Source organism: Tupaia chinensis, unplaced genomic scaffold (assembly GCF_000334495.1).
Source record: "Tupaia chinensis unplaced genomic scaffold, TupChi_1.0 Scaffold000023_1, whole genome shotgun sequence".
Lineage (NCBI taxonomy): Eukaryota > Metazoa > Chordata > Mammalia > Scandentia > Tupaiidae > Tupaia > Tupaia belangeri.
In genome coordinates this window covers 79517-96384 of record NW_006159453.1, presented here as the reverse complement: position 1 = coordinate 96384, position 16868 = coordinate 79517, and the positions used below count along the sequence as shown (strand labels likewise).

General features: G+C 45.8%; 1 protein-coding gene and 1 long non-coding RNA gene across 2 annotated transcripts in view; both read right to left on the bottom strand.

Annotated features, from left to right (window-relative positions):
* Nucleotides 1–16868, bottom strand: part of BCAR3 (BCAR3 adaptor protein, NSP family member) — a gene marked incomplete in the record, with an annotated part of 133281 nt that overhangs the window by 85002 nt on the left and 31411 nt on the right. The window contains 1 exon segment of the mRNA XM_027770415.1: nucleotides 4307–4346. Coding sequence (XP_027626216.1) covers nucleotides 4307–4346 — 40 coding nt within the window.
* LOC106734568 (uncharacterized) lies at nucleotides 208–1556 on the bottom strand. Its single transcript, XR_001370131.1, has 2 exons — nucleotides 415–1556; nucleotides 208–324 (listed from the first exon to the last, which is right to left on the bottom strand). It is a non-coding gene; the product is annotated as an uncharacterized LOC106734568 (long non-coding RNA).

The following is a 16868-nucleotide window of genomic DNA, read 5'->3' as shown; positions in this document are numbered from 1 at the left end:
CTTCAGAACCAGAGTGCCCACCCAGCTCCCCTCCCTGAGGGAGTCTTAGCGAGGTGGGGAAGGGTGTGATTTAAGTCCCTGCTAGAAGAACGCTATCTGGGAAGGGTAACACACTGAGCTGGGACCACTTATGAACATTTTGCACAACTATTTTGCACAACGATTTTCTAATCAACTACCTGACACAGGCCTAAGAAACTGGACACAGAGTAAATACGTTTTAATGGGGGAAAAAAACACGGCAAAGTAGGTAGAACAGCCCAATGGATAAAAGTCTACTTCGCAAGTTTGCCTGGAGCTCTTGTCTCTAAAAGCTACTTCCTCCTATTAAAACCAAAAAAACAATGTTGCTTTTATCTAGGGTAAGGTATGCTAGGTACGCAGAGGAAAATTCCAGAGCTACACGCCACTGACCAGAGTCACTAACTGCACGGGAAACAGCAGGACGACGGTGCAGCCGAGGGTGTCTGCTTTTCCAATCTGGAAGAAATGGCTTCTTTCAGACACAGTGAGAGAGAATCAATTATATTTGATTATGGAATAAGACCTCATGATCCTTTAACTGTACAAACTAGTTAAGATCAGACCTTAAAGATGGTGCTGTTGTAAGCTACTAGGGAGGAAAAAAGAGAGAGGAAGGGCGAGGAAAAGAAGGAACAAGGTGAAGGAAAACCCAAACTCCTCTCTAAGGGCCAGAATTAAAGAGGTGGAAACAGGATATGATTCCAAAATCCCTGGGTTACTCTGGATCTGCTATTAATTTTCCAATCACCTCCGACCTCCAATGAGCCTTTAGGGTCTAGGTGCTATGGGGAGGCCCAGCAGGAGGTGAACTTTGCTGGACAAAGTGAAAGAGCCTCCAAGCAGCCCCGGGGCTGCCCAGCCGGGCACATTTCCCTCCATTCCACACGGGGAAGGGGGAGAACTGCTCGTAGCTAAGCAACCAATGAACTGGTCCCCTTTCAGGCCCTATTAATATGTGCAGTAGGACAAACTCACGAGGCTAGGGCACAGAATACAAACTTGGTGGAATTGAGTTCGGGATCCTTTCTCTACCCTGCTCTCTCCTGTTGCCCCATTGACTACGGGGCTCGGCTCGGTGCTTTATCTCCCCCAGATTCTGGGAGGGAAGAAGTCTTCCCAGATTGCTCTCTCCTATCTGGGCGTGGGAAAACCAGGTGAAGACGGTTAGAAAGTCTCCTGGTGGGGATGGGAGGAGCACTTACAGACACAGAGCGAGACCTGGGGCCAGAGCTCCTCACAGTAGGACTGCTGTCTGTCGGCACTGTCACTGCCCAGATGAGACTCAGGCAGGGATCAGTCACACCCGTTCTGGATCACAATGAATTCCTAAAATTCTGGCATCGTGACTCTTGTTTATTTAGGCCAACAAACCTTACCCTACTAGGGCTCTTCATGATGTAGCACACCTCACGTGGAACTTCTGTTTTTCTCCATGGCCAGGGGACCACAGGGAAGGAATGATTCAAAGTCAAGGGGGTCAAACTGTATCCCACTCTTGGGAACCAGCAGTTAGCATAATGGCTATGTCGCTGGACTCCCACGTAGTCGACCGCGGTTCGTGTCCCGGACCCGGTGGCTTAAAACTCACGCCGGGCGCGTGTGCGTGCGTGCCCAAGATCCCGAGAGGAGAATGGAGGAGAAGGGATTGCGGCGTGACCATCCCTCCTGGGGGGTGATTTCTCGCTTTCTGTCTCTATGTCTCTCTCTGTCTGTCTGGCGAGCGCACGCGCCCTACAGTGAAAATCTCTCCAAAAAAAAAAAAACAAAAAAAAGCTGTATCCCACTCTACTTACAACCCCCTTACCACCCTTGCTGGCCTTCAGCCTCCCTCTGGTCACGAGGCACTGGCTGGCATTGATTTATGATGCTTTCATGGCACTGGTGAGCCAGGTTCCAAAGGGCAGCTCTGTCTGAGAAACACTATGACAGCCCTGAGTTGGCCCAGGACCAGCACGAGGCTCCCCTTGGCTCTTCAGGTCACATGACGTTCCATGCACATGCTCACAGAGCCGCAGGGCCGTGGAGACAAGAAAAATACCCAACATTGGCTGGACAGATTTCCAAGCCATCTCTCTAAACCAAGGGCAAAATGAGAAAGAAAAACATCATGGTGCATTCAGGAGGGGCAAACATGTGCCATTATCGGGCTCTGGCCTTTGACCAGGTTCAGATCAGGTTGGAGGAAAGAGTGCTCTGAGAAACCTTCAACAAGGCCTTGAAAAGAGACCTCTCTGCACTGCCACAGAGCAGTTCCATTGTGTCCTACTGCCAGGAAGAGGCAGTGAACGCCCAGATAAATGGAAACCCCTGGCAGCCCTAATACCTCTTCTCGGTTGACAAAGTGCAGTCCACAACACCTGACATACATGACTGAAGTGCAACAGTGTACAAAATACAAAATTTAGAAGCATTCTAAAATTCTCTCTTTAGCCTGAGAATTCATCACTGGATTATCTTTTTTTTTTTTTTTTTTCTTTTTCTAATTCTGCTATAGGGCATGTGTTTGCCAGAAACTGAGAGAGACAGAGAGAGAGAGGGAGGGAGGGAGATGAGGGAGGGAGGGAGAGAAAGTGAGAAAGCATCCCCTCCAGGGGAAATGACCATGCCACAATTCCTTCTCCTCCATTTCTCCTTCCTGTCGGAATTTTAGGCATGCACATGTACTGGACATGGTTTTCAAGCCGTGGGGTCTGAGACTCAAACTGTGCAGTTGGCCATGTGGCATCCAGCCACCTGAATTGCCATGTCACCTGGCTGCCCCATCCCTGGATTGTCTTAAAAAGTATTTGGACTTTTGTAAAAGGAAAAACTTGTTGGAGTAAAGAGCAGGGGATGTAGTTGCTGAGCACAGCTTGACTGGGCCTGTGGCAGGAGACGGCAATTTTGGAATCATAGCCGGGAGCGGTCTTTAAAGGGCTGCTGTGATTTATACACTGCACGATTCTAGAGCACTTGTTTTATGTTACACTCAAGTCAAACCATAGTCCATGTGAATAACATCCCTGATGTTGTTGCTTTGCAATACACAACCTGCACAACGACCTAAGCAATGCATCTGACAGGGCTGGGATATACTGTTTATACAGCTCTGACCAGGTTCTGCTGGGTGGGGATACAGATTTACAGCTCACACAGGAATAAGAGAGGGAAAAGCCATGTCCACCTCTGTTCCAACCAAGCTCATTAGAACGGCCCCACATGACCAAGTGGTACTGCTGGAACCCGGTATCCATCCTCTGGGTTAGAGAAGAAAGAAATGCCTAAACTCTTGGGAAAGGCATGGGGACACAGGTGTCTTTTGTCCTGGAATAATGATGAATTTTGGCTCCAAAGGATGTGAGCACCCAAAATCCATTTTGAAATCCATATGTAATTTTTTCATAATACACATTTTACATGAACTTTTTGAATACCATTTGTATTTGTCTAGTGCTCTGAAAAAGCTAGCTAGTCATAGTTTCAAGGTCACACTGGAACTTAATCAGATTGAAGCATGGTTTTAGTTGGAAAAAAAGATCTTCTAGTGCAAGGAGTTACAGAAGAGGTAAATGAGAAAACTAGAAAATTTCAAATGCTGATTGTACGTTCTCACATATTAGTAAGGGACTGGGTAGCATAAGCCTTATGGTTCTTATGGTTCTTCTAAGGTTATTTTTGTAGCTTTTCAAGTCTTCTGCAGTGGAGGAAAGTGAAGCAAAACAGAAAACGATGTGGGGTGGTGGGTGGACCTTAACTAAGTAAGAGCCTGGGTTTTTAGAAATTCTTTTATAAACCATGTAGGCCAGGGGCAAGCCATTTCACCATCCTAAGTTTTATTTTTTTTAATCTGTGAAATGAAGTGTTAAAACAGGACCAGCAGTTAGCGTAATGGCTATGTTGCTGGACTCCCAAGTAGTCAACCGTGATTCAAGTCCTGGACCCGGTGGCTTAAACTCATGCCAGGCGTGTATGCGTGCGTGCCCAAGATCCCGAGCGGAGAATGGAGGCGTGGCCATCCCCCCTGGGGGGGGTGGTTTTTCACTTTCTGTCTCTCTGTCTCTCCCTGTCTTTCTGGTGAGCACATGCACCTTACAGCAAAAACCTCTCCAAAATAATAATAATAATAATAATAATAATAATAATAATAATAATAATAAAAGTGTTGCCATAAATTTAAAAAACTGACAGATCAGACATCTCTCTTCTACTGGAAATACCAGATTGTTTGCCAATATTGTGTTAGAAATGGGAAACCCATTACAAAGGGTCGTCACCACGTGTTAAATAAATTCTGTTTTCCTACCTTCACATATTCCAGCGTTGGGTCCAGAAGGTGTGGATCCCTGAAAAGAGAAAATATAAACATGAGAGCAGTGGGGGAAAGGCATTCTTACATTGAGTAAAATGTGTGCAACATTATTTGCCTGCATTGGGGTTGCTAAACTGGGCTCCACTTCCCAGACAATACTCACAACAGACAGACAAAGAAGTGAGAATCGAGGCAGATTACTTTCATGGTGTGTGTGTTGGGGTGGGGGTGGAGCTGCAACCAGGAGCCCAATCTATAAGCACCTCATGGATGCCTGCTGAATTCAGGCCCCAGAATACTAGATGACTTATCTCTGGTGAATCTAGATTACTGGAGTATGAAACTTGAAGCAAAATCTGAAGCAAAAAGCTCCAAGGAGGGCAGAACAGGGGCAAGCAGGACTGGATGTCAGAGCATGTGGCACTTCCGAGCACTGATACCATTTAGGTTAGTCCCCCAGTGGTTCCCCACCAGGAAGCTGCGTCATGCCCACTTTGACAAGAAGAAAATGGAATCTCAAAGTCCACAAGGTTAAGAGAGTCAGATCCCACGTGGTCAGTTTTGCAGGTCAAATCCCACCCCAGTGGCTTGAAAAACACCGCAGGCACATGTGTGTGTCCTAAATCCCCACAGGATGGATGGATGGAGGAAAAGGGCTTGCAGCCTGGTCATGCCCCCGTCAGGGGTGCCTTTCCCTCTCCTCTCTCTCTTCTCTCTCTGGTCAGTGCACACACCAACTGACAAAGAAGAAAAGAAGAGGGGGGAAAAAAGGGAAAAAAATGAAAAGAAAAGAGACTCAGTTGGGCAGATTAGCTGCCTAGCACTGGGGTAAGGGAGGGAACAGAGCCTCGTTTTCCTTTTTAATTATGTCTTTCTCATTTTATCACCGGTCCTGTCACCCACCGCTCCTGTTGTAAGTCCTAGCAGTCATCCTAATTTTCTCCGGCGTCCTTGCCCTTTCCCCCTCCATCTAATGCCTGCTCTTATGCCTATCATAATATTGGGTTGTGGGGAAAGTCATGATGCATTTTTGCACAGAAAAACAGAAAAATATGTCATGACTTTCCTGATAACAATAATTCATTCCCCACCCCAGTGGCTTGAAAAACACCGCAGGCACATGTGTGTGTCCTAAATCCCCACAGGATGGATGGATGGAGGAAAAGGGCTTGCAGCCTGGTCATGCCCCCGTCAGGGGTGCCTTTCCCTCTCCTCTCTCTCTTCTCTCTCTGGTCAGTGCACACACCAACTGACAAAGAAGAAAAGAAGAGGGGGGAAAAAAGGGAAAAAAATGAAAAGAAAAGAGACTCAGTTGGGCAGATTAGCTGCCTAGCACTGGGGTAAGGGAGGGAACAGAGCCTCGTTTTCCTTTTTAATTATGTCTTTCTCATTTTATCACCGGTCCTGTCACCCACCGCTCCTGTTGTAAGTCCTAGCAGTCATCCTAATTTTCTCCGGCGTCCTTGCCCTTTCCCCCTCCATCTAATGCCTGCTCTTATGCCTATCATAATATTGGGTTGTGGGGAAAGTCATGATGCATTTTTGCACAGAAAAACAGAAAAATATGTCATGACTTTCCTGATAACAATAATTCATTAGAATGAACTGCACAAGTAAAGTCCATGGCAGCATGCGGCATTAGGAGGGTGACTTATTGCAAAAAGCAAAAAGATCTGACTAAGGTGAAAGGAAAGAAAGGGACAGGCATGAGAGCTGATATTTGCAGCATTTATTGGTTATGGTGAGGCACCCCTCCCTAGCAGGTGGAAAGACAGGTGCCTTCAAAGACTTAGCTGCAAAAACCAACACATCCCCAAAGACAGATGCCATTATTTAAAAAGGGTACAATGGGGAACAGCAGGTGGTGTAGTGGTTAAGGTGCTAGACTCGCACGTGGCTGACCACGGTTCAGGTCCCAGTCCTGGTGGCTTGAAACACATGCCAGGTACATGTGCATGTATGCCTGAAGTCCTGAGAAGAGAATGGAGGAGAAGGGATTGCGGTGTGGCCATCCCCCATGGGGAGTGATTTTTTGCTTTCTGTCTTTCTGTCCCTCTCTGTTTTATCGGAGTTCGCCTGCACCCTATAGCAAAAATCTCTCTAAATAAATGAGTAAATACACAAATACATAAATATATAAATAAGGTAGAATGACTCTGAAGGCTACAAGGCTAGTCTCTCCTCTGAAGGGAGGTCTTAGCATAGCTCCAGAAAGACCATGTCCATAGAAGACAGAGGGTCCGCATTAACAAGCAGTTGCTTTGGGAAGGGTGGGCTTAATCCCCAAACCCACAAGCACAGACCTCCTCTCTAGCTGTAGAGAGAGCCCAGGAGATGGAGACTACAGCACTTCTTTCCAGAACAAGAGTGAGAGCCACAGTACAAGGGCACCAGGAGTCCTGAACTTACAGATCAGGGACACTACCGTCTTGTGGTGGGAATGGCTTCAGCTCCCAGATACACCCCCCGGCTGGTCTGTCAATCTGAAGCTGTGCACAGCACACATGCACAGAGGCAGACAGGCATCCAAAAAGCACCTTTGTGCACAAGAGGATTAGGTTCTGAAATGAGGCCCTCTGTGGGGCCAAAGGATTGGTGCATTCCCAACAAAGAGGCGTATAAACCAGTCTTTTGAAGTCTTCAAACCAGGCATATCCTGGTCTTAGAGCTGGTGTTCATCAGACATCTGGGTCTGCCTGCTGCAGCAGGTCACCCTCCTTTGGAGGTCTCTGCAGTGTGATGATCAGGCTCGGGTTTCAGGTGCTGTGCACTCTGGACATCATGCCCGTGGCATTAGGCGCTGGGTCTGTGCAGCCACCCACCCAGTGACTACAGCTTAGTCAGAAGCATCTGGCTGTGCTTCTCCTTTAAGTTCTCGAATCCTGGATTTTTACGGAACTACCATTTTAGAGTCATAGGTATTGTCTGACCCTGAGAGTACAGAGAGATGTAAAAACCACAGAAATGTTTTTCATCTTCTTCCTTTTTCTATTTTTATTTATGTTTTAAAATGCACCCTATAGGGTCAGCAGGTGATGTGGTGGTTAAGGTGCTGGACTCCCACGTGGCCGACTACAGTCTGAGTCCTGCACCTGGCAGCTTGAAAATCAAGATGAACTGTGTGTGTGCATGCCCCAAATCCCAAGGAGACTGGAGGAGGACAGATTATGGTGTAGCTGTACCCCGCAGGGGACACTTTGCTGTCTCACTCCTTGTCTTTCTCTGGTGAGTGCACGTACCCTATAACAAACCTTAAAAAAAATTTAAAAATTCAGTTCTTCAGGTTACTGGTTAAGGTGGTTGGATCCCATGTGGCTGACTGCGTGGTTTAAGTCCTGGACCCAGTGGCCTGGAAAATATACCAGGCGCGTGTGTGTGTGTGTGTGTGTGTGTGTGTGTGTGTGTGTGTGTGTGTCTAAAAATTCCAAGAGGAGGATGGAAGAAGAGAAGGGACTGCTGCATGGCTGGTTCCCTGGGGGATGATTTCTCACTTTCTCTCTTTCTCTCTGTCTCTATGCCAAGCGCATGTGCCCTATAGCGAAAGAAAAAAAAAGAAAAAAGAAAAAAGAAAATCAGCCCCTCTGTTGCACTGGGCACACTTCCAGTGCTCAATAGCCACGCAGGGTTAGCAGCTACCACACTGCACAGCCGGATTACAGAACATTCCCAGCACAGCAAGAAGTTCAACCAAACAGCGAGGTTCTAGGAAAAAACACTTCTGAGCGTTTATTTGCTTCCAGATCCTTCCTTTGCTACTCTTTGTCACGTTTTAGTGACTAAAGTGCCAAAGAAGAATTGATGTGCTCTCACTTATAAGCTAGCCCCAAATAATGGCATCTTAAGCCAGAGATATAATCCGATTTTTATGTATTATTTTCTTGATCTTTATCTTTTTTTTTTTTTTTTTTTTTTGGAGAGTTCTTCCCTATAGGGTGCATGCGCTCGCCAGACAGAGAGAGAGAGAGACAGAGAAACAGAAAGCGAGAAATCACCCCCCGGGGGGATGGCCATGCCGCAATCCCTTCTCCTCCATTCTCTTCTCGGGATCTTGGGCATGCATGTACACGCGCCCAGCGTGAGTTTAAGCCACTGGGTCCAGGACTCGAACTGCAGTTGACCACATGGGAATCCGGCGAAATAGCCATTATGCCAATTGCTGGTCCCTTGAGCTATATCTTTTCTTTCTTCCTTAATCTCTGAAATATTCAGGTGCCAGTGGAATAATTCTAGATGTGAAAAGTAACATGAGTCATTCAAGCGTTAAGTAGCATTGAATGAATGATTCAAAGGAGTAAAATCATACGAAAAGCCACTCATGGCCATTCCATTGAATTAAAATCAAGCAATAAAATTTGCAATAAAAGCAAGCTTTTAAGTTTGGGTGTTTAGTTCTGTTTTAGTGAGAGGCACAATTCACCACATGAACACAACCTTTCTATGCCTTGGCTTTGTCATTTGTAAAATGTGAATAAAACCTACACTGCAGGACAGTTGTGGAGTTGAATGAAGGTAAAGTTAATTTATCAAAATATGTAAATTAGACAGGGCCAGCCCCAAGCACAGTGGTTAAGTGCTCTGTGTGGGAGTTGTATCCCACATGGCCAACTGCGGTTCCAATCCTGGCCCTAGTGACTTTAAAACATACCAGGCGTGTGTGTGTGTGTGTGTGTGTGTGTGTGTGTCCCAAATCCTGACAGGATGGAGAAATGGAAGAAATAGGATCATATCGTGGCCAGGCCCCACTGAAAAGTGCTTTTTCTCTTTCTCTCTCTGGTGAGCACACATGCCCTCTGGCCAAAAACAATCTAAAACTGTGTGTCATGGAAAAACTATGCACAGATTTCAAAACTCTTGGCATCAAAATGAACTTGTAAAAAAAATACTTAAAATAGTGCCCGGTACCTAGCAATACATGGGCATAAGATAAGTGTTGAAAGTGTTAGCCATGTGTTAAATATCATTAATTAGTACCCCCCAGCCAAACCATTTAGATGATGGGAAAAATCTAACTAGGTGAAATGAAGCGAAGATAAAATTTTGAACTCCTAACCTAAAACTTCCACTGGTACAGGTAGAAGTTGGGAAAGAAGTTGACTTAATTTCTAGGTGAATAGAAGATTAAAAACAAGAAGCAAAAGACACAAGAGCCAATTGTCAGAGCACATCTCAAATATTCACTTATGCTCTGAATGTGAATAAAACGGAAATGAAAACAACATTGCCTCACCAAGACAGGTCCAGAAAGCCAGCAGCCAGAATGGGGGAGGTGCTTGAAACCACAAAACGAGGGGAAGAACTAAAAGGCAAAGGGGTAGCTAGCCTGGGAAGAGTAGACCTGGGGAGAAGGTGGACAGATAGTTGTCAGTTAATAGCCCAGGGTTTCTGTGTGGAAGAAAGAATATTCTGTTTAGGAAGTGCTTTCTAACAACTGCTTCCACCAGATGGAGGTGAGGGCTGATGCTCAGCCATCAGCTGGGTGGCCCTCTGTCCAGACTGTACGATGTTATGGTGTGAGGATAGAGATTGTTATTTGCCTTTTTATTTTCTATGAATTATTTTATTTAGCTTTATTTATTTATTTATTTAAAGTTTTGACTAGAGAGGGACAGAGTGAGAGAGAGAGGGAAAGTAAGAAAGCAAGACGCCAGGTCCAGGACTTGAACCGTGGTCAGCCATGTAGGAGTCCAGCATGCTTAACCACCACGCCACCTGCCAGCCCCTATTTATCTGTCTTTTAAAAACAACAAAACATTTATTGCGCACATACCTGTGCTAAAGTGATTTACATAAACTGGAAGATTTAATCTTCACAATTCTTGAGGGAGGAGGTACTATGTCCAGTTTACAGACGACAAAACAGAGAAGCCAGGGTTTGTTTGGCACAGGCGTTCTGACTACCTACGTGATGCTCTGCGCACTAGCAAGTGCCAGCCAGTCCCCAGGCGCTCGGAACACTGGCTGCAGAACTCAGAAGCACAGCTGATCATTCAGCAGAGGTTATGGAAAAGGCAGAAAGTCTCCCACTCTGGCCTTACCCTACTCCCCAACCTCCACCCCCTTTAAAGGGGTGAAGCCAAGAGGAGACACAGAACATCGAGGAAACCAGAACAAAATCCCAAGCCCATGTCAGCGCTGCTCTCATTAGGCCCGACTGTGGGAGAAATCAGCGCTGGGTTCCCCATGTAGTCCGTGCTTCTCTATGCGGGCAGACCACAGGCACTCGCTGGAAGTAGGACTGAAAAAGAAATTCAGGCAAACCACTTGGAGAACCTGCTGAGGAGACATTTGGGACTTCCCACAGGAGTCTTCCATGTTTCCTCCCCTCAAAGGCCTTGAAAACAGAAAAACGGTAAAACTGAAGTTCCAGGTGCCAGTCTGCGGCCTAGTGGTTAAGGGAGCCAGATCTTACATGGCCGACCAGTTGGTTTGAATCCCAGCCCCATTGGCTTGAAAAGCACACCAGGTGTGTGTACGTGTATGCCCAAAATCCTCACGGGAGGGAGAAATGGAGAAGGGGCTGGGTGTGGCCATGCCCCACTGAGGGGTGCTTTCTCCTTCTTCCTCCAGCAAATCAAAAACTAAAACAAAGATAAACCCTGAAGTCTTCTCTTGTCTCTGCCCTCAGATAACTCTGCAAGACTACAAAAAGAGCCCCATTAATTCTGTTACGAAAGCAGAGTTCTCGAATTCTAGTTAGTCTCCAAGGGGTCCTCTAGTGTGTCCTCGTAGTCTCACTCTTTTGACAGAGGGAATGGAGGGGATATAAAGACAGTATCATAAAACCAAGACCATGTGTCACAAATCCAAAAGCTCTAAAACCCGATGCCTTGAACCAAATTGAAATTGTATTTCAACGCAGAAGTGCGGTGTCTCCTCCTTTCTCAGCCAGTGACTGGGCCCAGCTAACCAGAAAGACAACCTCTGCACACACAGACCCCATTCCCACGAGGTAGAAAACACACCACTTGCTCCAACGGGCCTGGCCTCTAATTTGAAATAGAATACCCAACTATTCTTACAAGACCATAAAACGCTTAGTCCTTAAACCACAGATTTATATGCTCCAAAGTGATCACTAGAAAACAAACAGAGGAACTTGGCAATATAAATGAAAAGGTTTTTTTTTTAGTAATTTTTTTTCTTGGCTCAGGCCCATTCCGAACCCCACCCTTGTGAACCCAGGGTGTGGGCTTCTCTCTTTACAGCTGGAGGGTATAGTGGCCCGGCCCCTCCTGCCAGGCAAGCTGCCTCCTGCAAATGGCCAGCAGAGGAAGCACCAGGGTGAATTGTACTCTGGTTATTTTGTGTTTATTTCGTTTTAAATAACATCACTGTGTCTACTCTAGTTAAATCATTTTTTCCAGTGTCCTACTTTTTAAAGTGTGAGTTTCAGGAACGTTTAGTTGAGAGTCGCAGAAATGATATTTGTCACTTTAATTTGTTTCTCATCAGTAATGGATTGATCATTTCCTCCCTCTTAAAAGGACACTTGATTTGTAAGTGTTTGCTATTTCGAGTTAAGAGGTTCTCTTCTTATGCAGAATTTAACTACTAAGGACTTTCTTTTCTGGGTGGTTGGAATACAGATGGGGGGGAGGAAGTTCCCTAAGTCTGTCTTAAATTATAGAATGTTTTAAAGGAATGAATGTTTACGTCTTTAACTATTATTGGATAATGGGGAACAGTGTTGCCAAACAAATGTCCTTTTGTATATAACATAAAAAGGAATCATTTGTAATAAGATCATTACTTCATGCAATGGAGGAATGTGAGAAATTAGATCCAACTATTCCAGACTAAATAAGATAAAGGCGCTCCTTAAATGCCAGGCACACAGCAGTTAGCGGAGCTGGTGTACATGGCATGGGGTCTGTGTCCCCATTCGCTGTGATGTAAATTTACTTATACATGCGGTCTCTCCCGCACAAAGAGTGGTGACGTGTCTGTTTCATGTCTGGCATCTCCCATAGCTTTGGTATTCACCCTGCAAACATTATCAAGCACCTCGAATATGCCATGCCCTAAGCTAGACAACGGGCACAGGAGCTGAAGACAAAGGCCCCATTTCTGAGAGGCTGTAGGCAAATGGGGACCCTACAGACCCAGCTCGGCTCAAGTTGGTGACAGGGTGTCAGTAGGTGAGAAACACTGTGGAGGTTCCTTTCAAGCAAGGTCCAAGCTAAGTTTTGAGGGTAGAGTGGTGACTGGCTCCACTGAAGGAGCCATCAGGTGGGTGGTGATGAGAAATGTTCTTTCCAACAAGAGGAGCCCATGCAAAGACATGGAGCACGGGACAAGGCTCATTCGGGACCTAGTGTCAGTCCAGGCCACCACCATTCTTCCTGAAGGCCTCACCAACGCTGTGGTCTGCTCTCCACACAGCTAGACTCATGCTTACTCAGACCACTGCTCCCTGCACAGGACTCGCTGGCTCTGCTCCCACTGCATCAGAACAAAACCTCCAACTCCTCACTGTGGCCCCCAGAGCCTGGTTGACATATCCTGACCAGCTCTCCAACCTCACAGGGGTAGCCCCTCCACATTCCCATCTTTTGGCTAGTCAATTAAACACCAAGGTAACTGTGGAGGGATTTTGCAGATAAAATTAAAGGCCCAGTCAGTTGACATTAAAATATAGCAATGATCTGGGTGGGCGTGACGTGCAGTTTGATGTGAGGGACTAGAGGGCCTGTGAGAAGGCTCTTGGTTCAGATTTGCAAATGGTCTCGAGAAGGTGGAAGCCAGCCTGGCTGACAGCCAGGAACAGAGTCCCCAGTCCTACGACCATCAGGGTCTGGAGTCTGCCAGCTATCAGGATGAGCATGGACACAGTCTTATCCCCAGGGCCTCAGCTGAGAAGGCAGCCCGCTATCCTGAGTATGAACAAAGACCCCGGCAGAGCTATGCCAGACTTCTGACCTACAGAATCGACGAGGCAACACACAGCATAAAGTGGCCAAGTTTTGTTAGGCAGCAAAAGAAAACCAACCTATTCATTATCTGTCCCACTCTTCATCCCCACCAAGCTGACTCTCGTTACTATCGCTCAGACATGCCAAGCCCGTCCCTGCCTCGGTGCCTTGGCGCTGACTCTTCTTTTGCCTGGAATAGTCTTCCCCTGAACACAAGTCGGCTCCCTCTTCATATCATTCAGTTCTCTGCTCCAGAGTCGCCGTTTCAGAGAGAGGCCTTCCTTACCATCCTGGTTAAATCAGCACTGCCACTACCCTGCAGAGCCTTACCTGGCTTTATTTTTCTTTCATGTTATCTACTAAATTTCTTCTTGCTCATGGTCTTTCTCCTGTACTTTCTCCTCCAAGGGTGAAGTGTTGTCTGCTTTATTCTCCTTGGTGTCCGCAGTGCTTTGCACATGGCAGTTGCCCAGTATTAGCTGACTTAATGAATGAGAACGACCAGCTGGAGCACAGGGTTGGGGAGGAAGCGGAGTGGTAAGGGGCTGGGAGATGAGGTTGAGGAAGAGTCAGGGCCAGACAAAAAGGGAGCTGGAGGTCACATGAACACATTTAGACTTTATCATGAAAGCAATGGGATTTATTGAAGGATCTTTTTTCTTTCTCTTTCTTTCTTTTAATTTGACCAGAGAGGGACACACACACACACACACACACACACACAGAGAAAGTGAGAAATCAAGCCGTCTGGTCTAGGACTTGAACCGCAGTCAGCCATGTGGAAGTCCAGTGCCCTTAACCACGCCAACTGCTGGCCCAACTGAAGGATCTTCAGATGGAAAATAACCAGAGATTTATGTTTTTGTGTTTGTTTGTTTGTTTGTTTGTTTTTAAAAAAATCCCCCTGCAGAGGCCAGCAGGTGATGTGGTGGTCAAGGCACTGGATCCACACATGGCTGACCACAGTTTGGGTTCCAGACCTGATGACTTGAGAAACATGCCAGGTGCATGTGCATGCATGCCCAAAATCTTGAAAAGAGAATGGAGGAGAAAGGAGTGTGGCATAGCCATTCCCCTCAGGGAGTAATTTCTCACACACACCACTGCCCAGTGCATGCACCCTATAGCAAAAAAGTAAAAACAAACAAAACACTGGAAAAAAAACTCCCCCGCAGCAATGTGGAAAACAGATGGAGGGGGCAACTAATGGAGTCAAACAGAACAAGGAGATGTTGGGGTTGTCTGGGTGAGAGATGACAAGATTTATACTACCGGAGACCAGCAGAGGGTATAATGGTTATGTCGCTGAACTCTCACATGGTTGAACACAGTTCGAGTCCCAGACCCAGTGACTTAAAACTCATGCCAGGCATGTGTGTGTGTATACCCAAAATCCCCAGCAGAGAGTGGAGAAGGGACTGTAGCCATATCCCCTGGGGGGTGATTTCTCACTTTCTGTCTCTCTCTGTCTCTCTGATAAGTGCACACGTCCTATAGCAAAAATTTCTAAAAATAAAAGATTTATACTACAGTATTTGTGGCAGAAAGTGTACAGTTTGGGGGAATTTTTACAAGTGAAAATAGATAGCTCTTGGTCAATGGCTGGCCTCGGCAGGTGAAAAGGAAGAGAAAAGTAAAGATCCTCACTGAATTTTTTCCAAGGGAACTAAGAAGACGGTGCCTGGCACATGGCAGGGACTCAATACATTTGCTAGGATGAATTAGAGACACCTTTGCTGCCAACACTGTGTTTTACTTAAGACCATTAGGGTATGACTCAATCAGGCTGCACCTCATTGTCCCCCGTTTGCCACAGCTGGCAGTGCACACATGGCGGCTGCCACTTAGCTCCTGAAGGTCTCGGGTAAGCTCTCCTTTCCCTCCCAGCCGGTGAGGACGATACTCTCGGGAGGGTCTTTCACATCCCTCAAACCTTGAGCACAAATTTTTCACAAGAAGTACAATGAAATCTAACAAACACAGGAGGCATCCCTTCATGTCAACAAAAAATGTTAATTCATGAAGGAAAAGCAGAAAATAGCAAAGTAAGGTCGCTGTGCAGAGAACAGCTACGAGTCCCCAATGTCATAGTCACTTGCTCTTCTCCACGCCCCTCACCCCGCAGAGCTGTTGCTGCTTGTTGGTCCTGTCCACTGGCCTGTGAGCTCCATGGGCGGGGCCGGCTCTGCATGTGTACAGTGTGCACTGAGCCCTGGGAACAGTCCTTGTCAGAAAGTTAAATAGCAGGGGCAAGACAGGGCAGGTGAATGTATAGGCTAAAGTCACATGAATAGATAGAAAAATTCTAAATAAAATATTAACACACTGATGTTAAGATATATTTAAAAATCATGATTAAATTGGGTTTATTCCAGAAATATAGTCAGTTTCACATGAGGAAATCTATTAATATAATTGACTACAGTTACAAGTTAAATGAGAAAAATAATTTGGGGCATTCTTAATTGATCATTTGAAAAACTGCCTTTCAAGGTCCCAGAGGTAAAATGCTTAAGAAATAGAACTTCCTCAATCTGACAAAGGGTATCTACCCGAAACCCTAGCAAGCATTCCTCATGATGAAGTATCAGAAGCATTACTAAACTCAGTCGATCAACCAGAAGTAAGACAAGCGTGTCCACTGTTACAGCTTCTGTTCACCATTGTCCTGGAGGGCTGAACCTCCAGGAGAGTAAATAAGCAAAAGAAGTTAAAGGTATTAAAAACTAGAAAAGAGAGAAGAAAACTGTCATGACTCACAAATGATGACTGTCTCCATAGAAGACCCAGAGAGTGCATAGAGCTCACAAGGAGGTAAAGCGAGTTCCTGGACAGGAGAGCAATATGCACAAATCTTAGATTTAAAACTTCCTGAGGGCAGGACTAGAAGGCTTATATGCCTGGGATGAAGTCTTGCTTCGTGGGTGTTTTTCCATCACAAATGAACTTATTCCTAGAACACTTAACTGAAATGTAACAGAACAAGACTTAAGATGAGTGTGACCGATAGGCTGTGTTTCTGTTTATCCATAGTAGTGGGGCCAAGGAGGGACAAACACGACACCCTTGGGATCTACCAGTCTAGTTTTACTAGTCTCCCACTATAACCAACATGTGTACCACGGTCCCTCACACAGTCAGGAAGGAGAGCCCAACAACTGCGGAGAAGTCTGCTCTCTACAGGCAGCCTCTTGGCTTCAGCCCACTTATGGGATATGGCCTCAACAATTTAGAGTCTTTACTCCTCTTTCTAAAGCATGAAGCTCATCAGATGTCTTAAAATCTTGGAGGGAAAAGTGGGGATAGAGGGATAGTGGAAGGAAGAGAGAGCAATAGGTTTCACATCTACTAAGATGTTACATCTACTAGACAACATTCCTTCTCTTTATATAAAATATTATATTAACATTCTGTTAGATAAAATTAATAGATGAAACAGTCCAGCATTCTCATTTTATATTCTATTAGATGATATTTATGGCTCTAAGGATTTTCCTATTTCACCATTTCATTTCATTTCCCATTTCATCTTCTCATCTTGCTCCTTATATTTCGAACAATCCAAATTATTTGGAATTTCCTGAATCAATAGGCCTGGAGTCCCTATCTTCTTCCCTTCATTCCTGTCCTCTCTGGCTACTCTT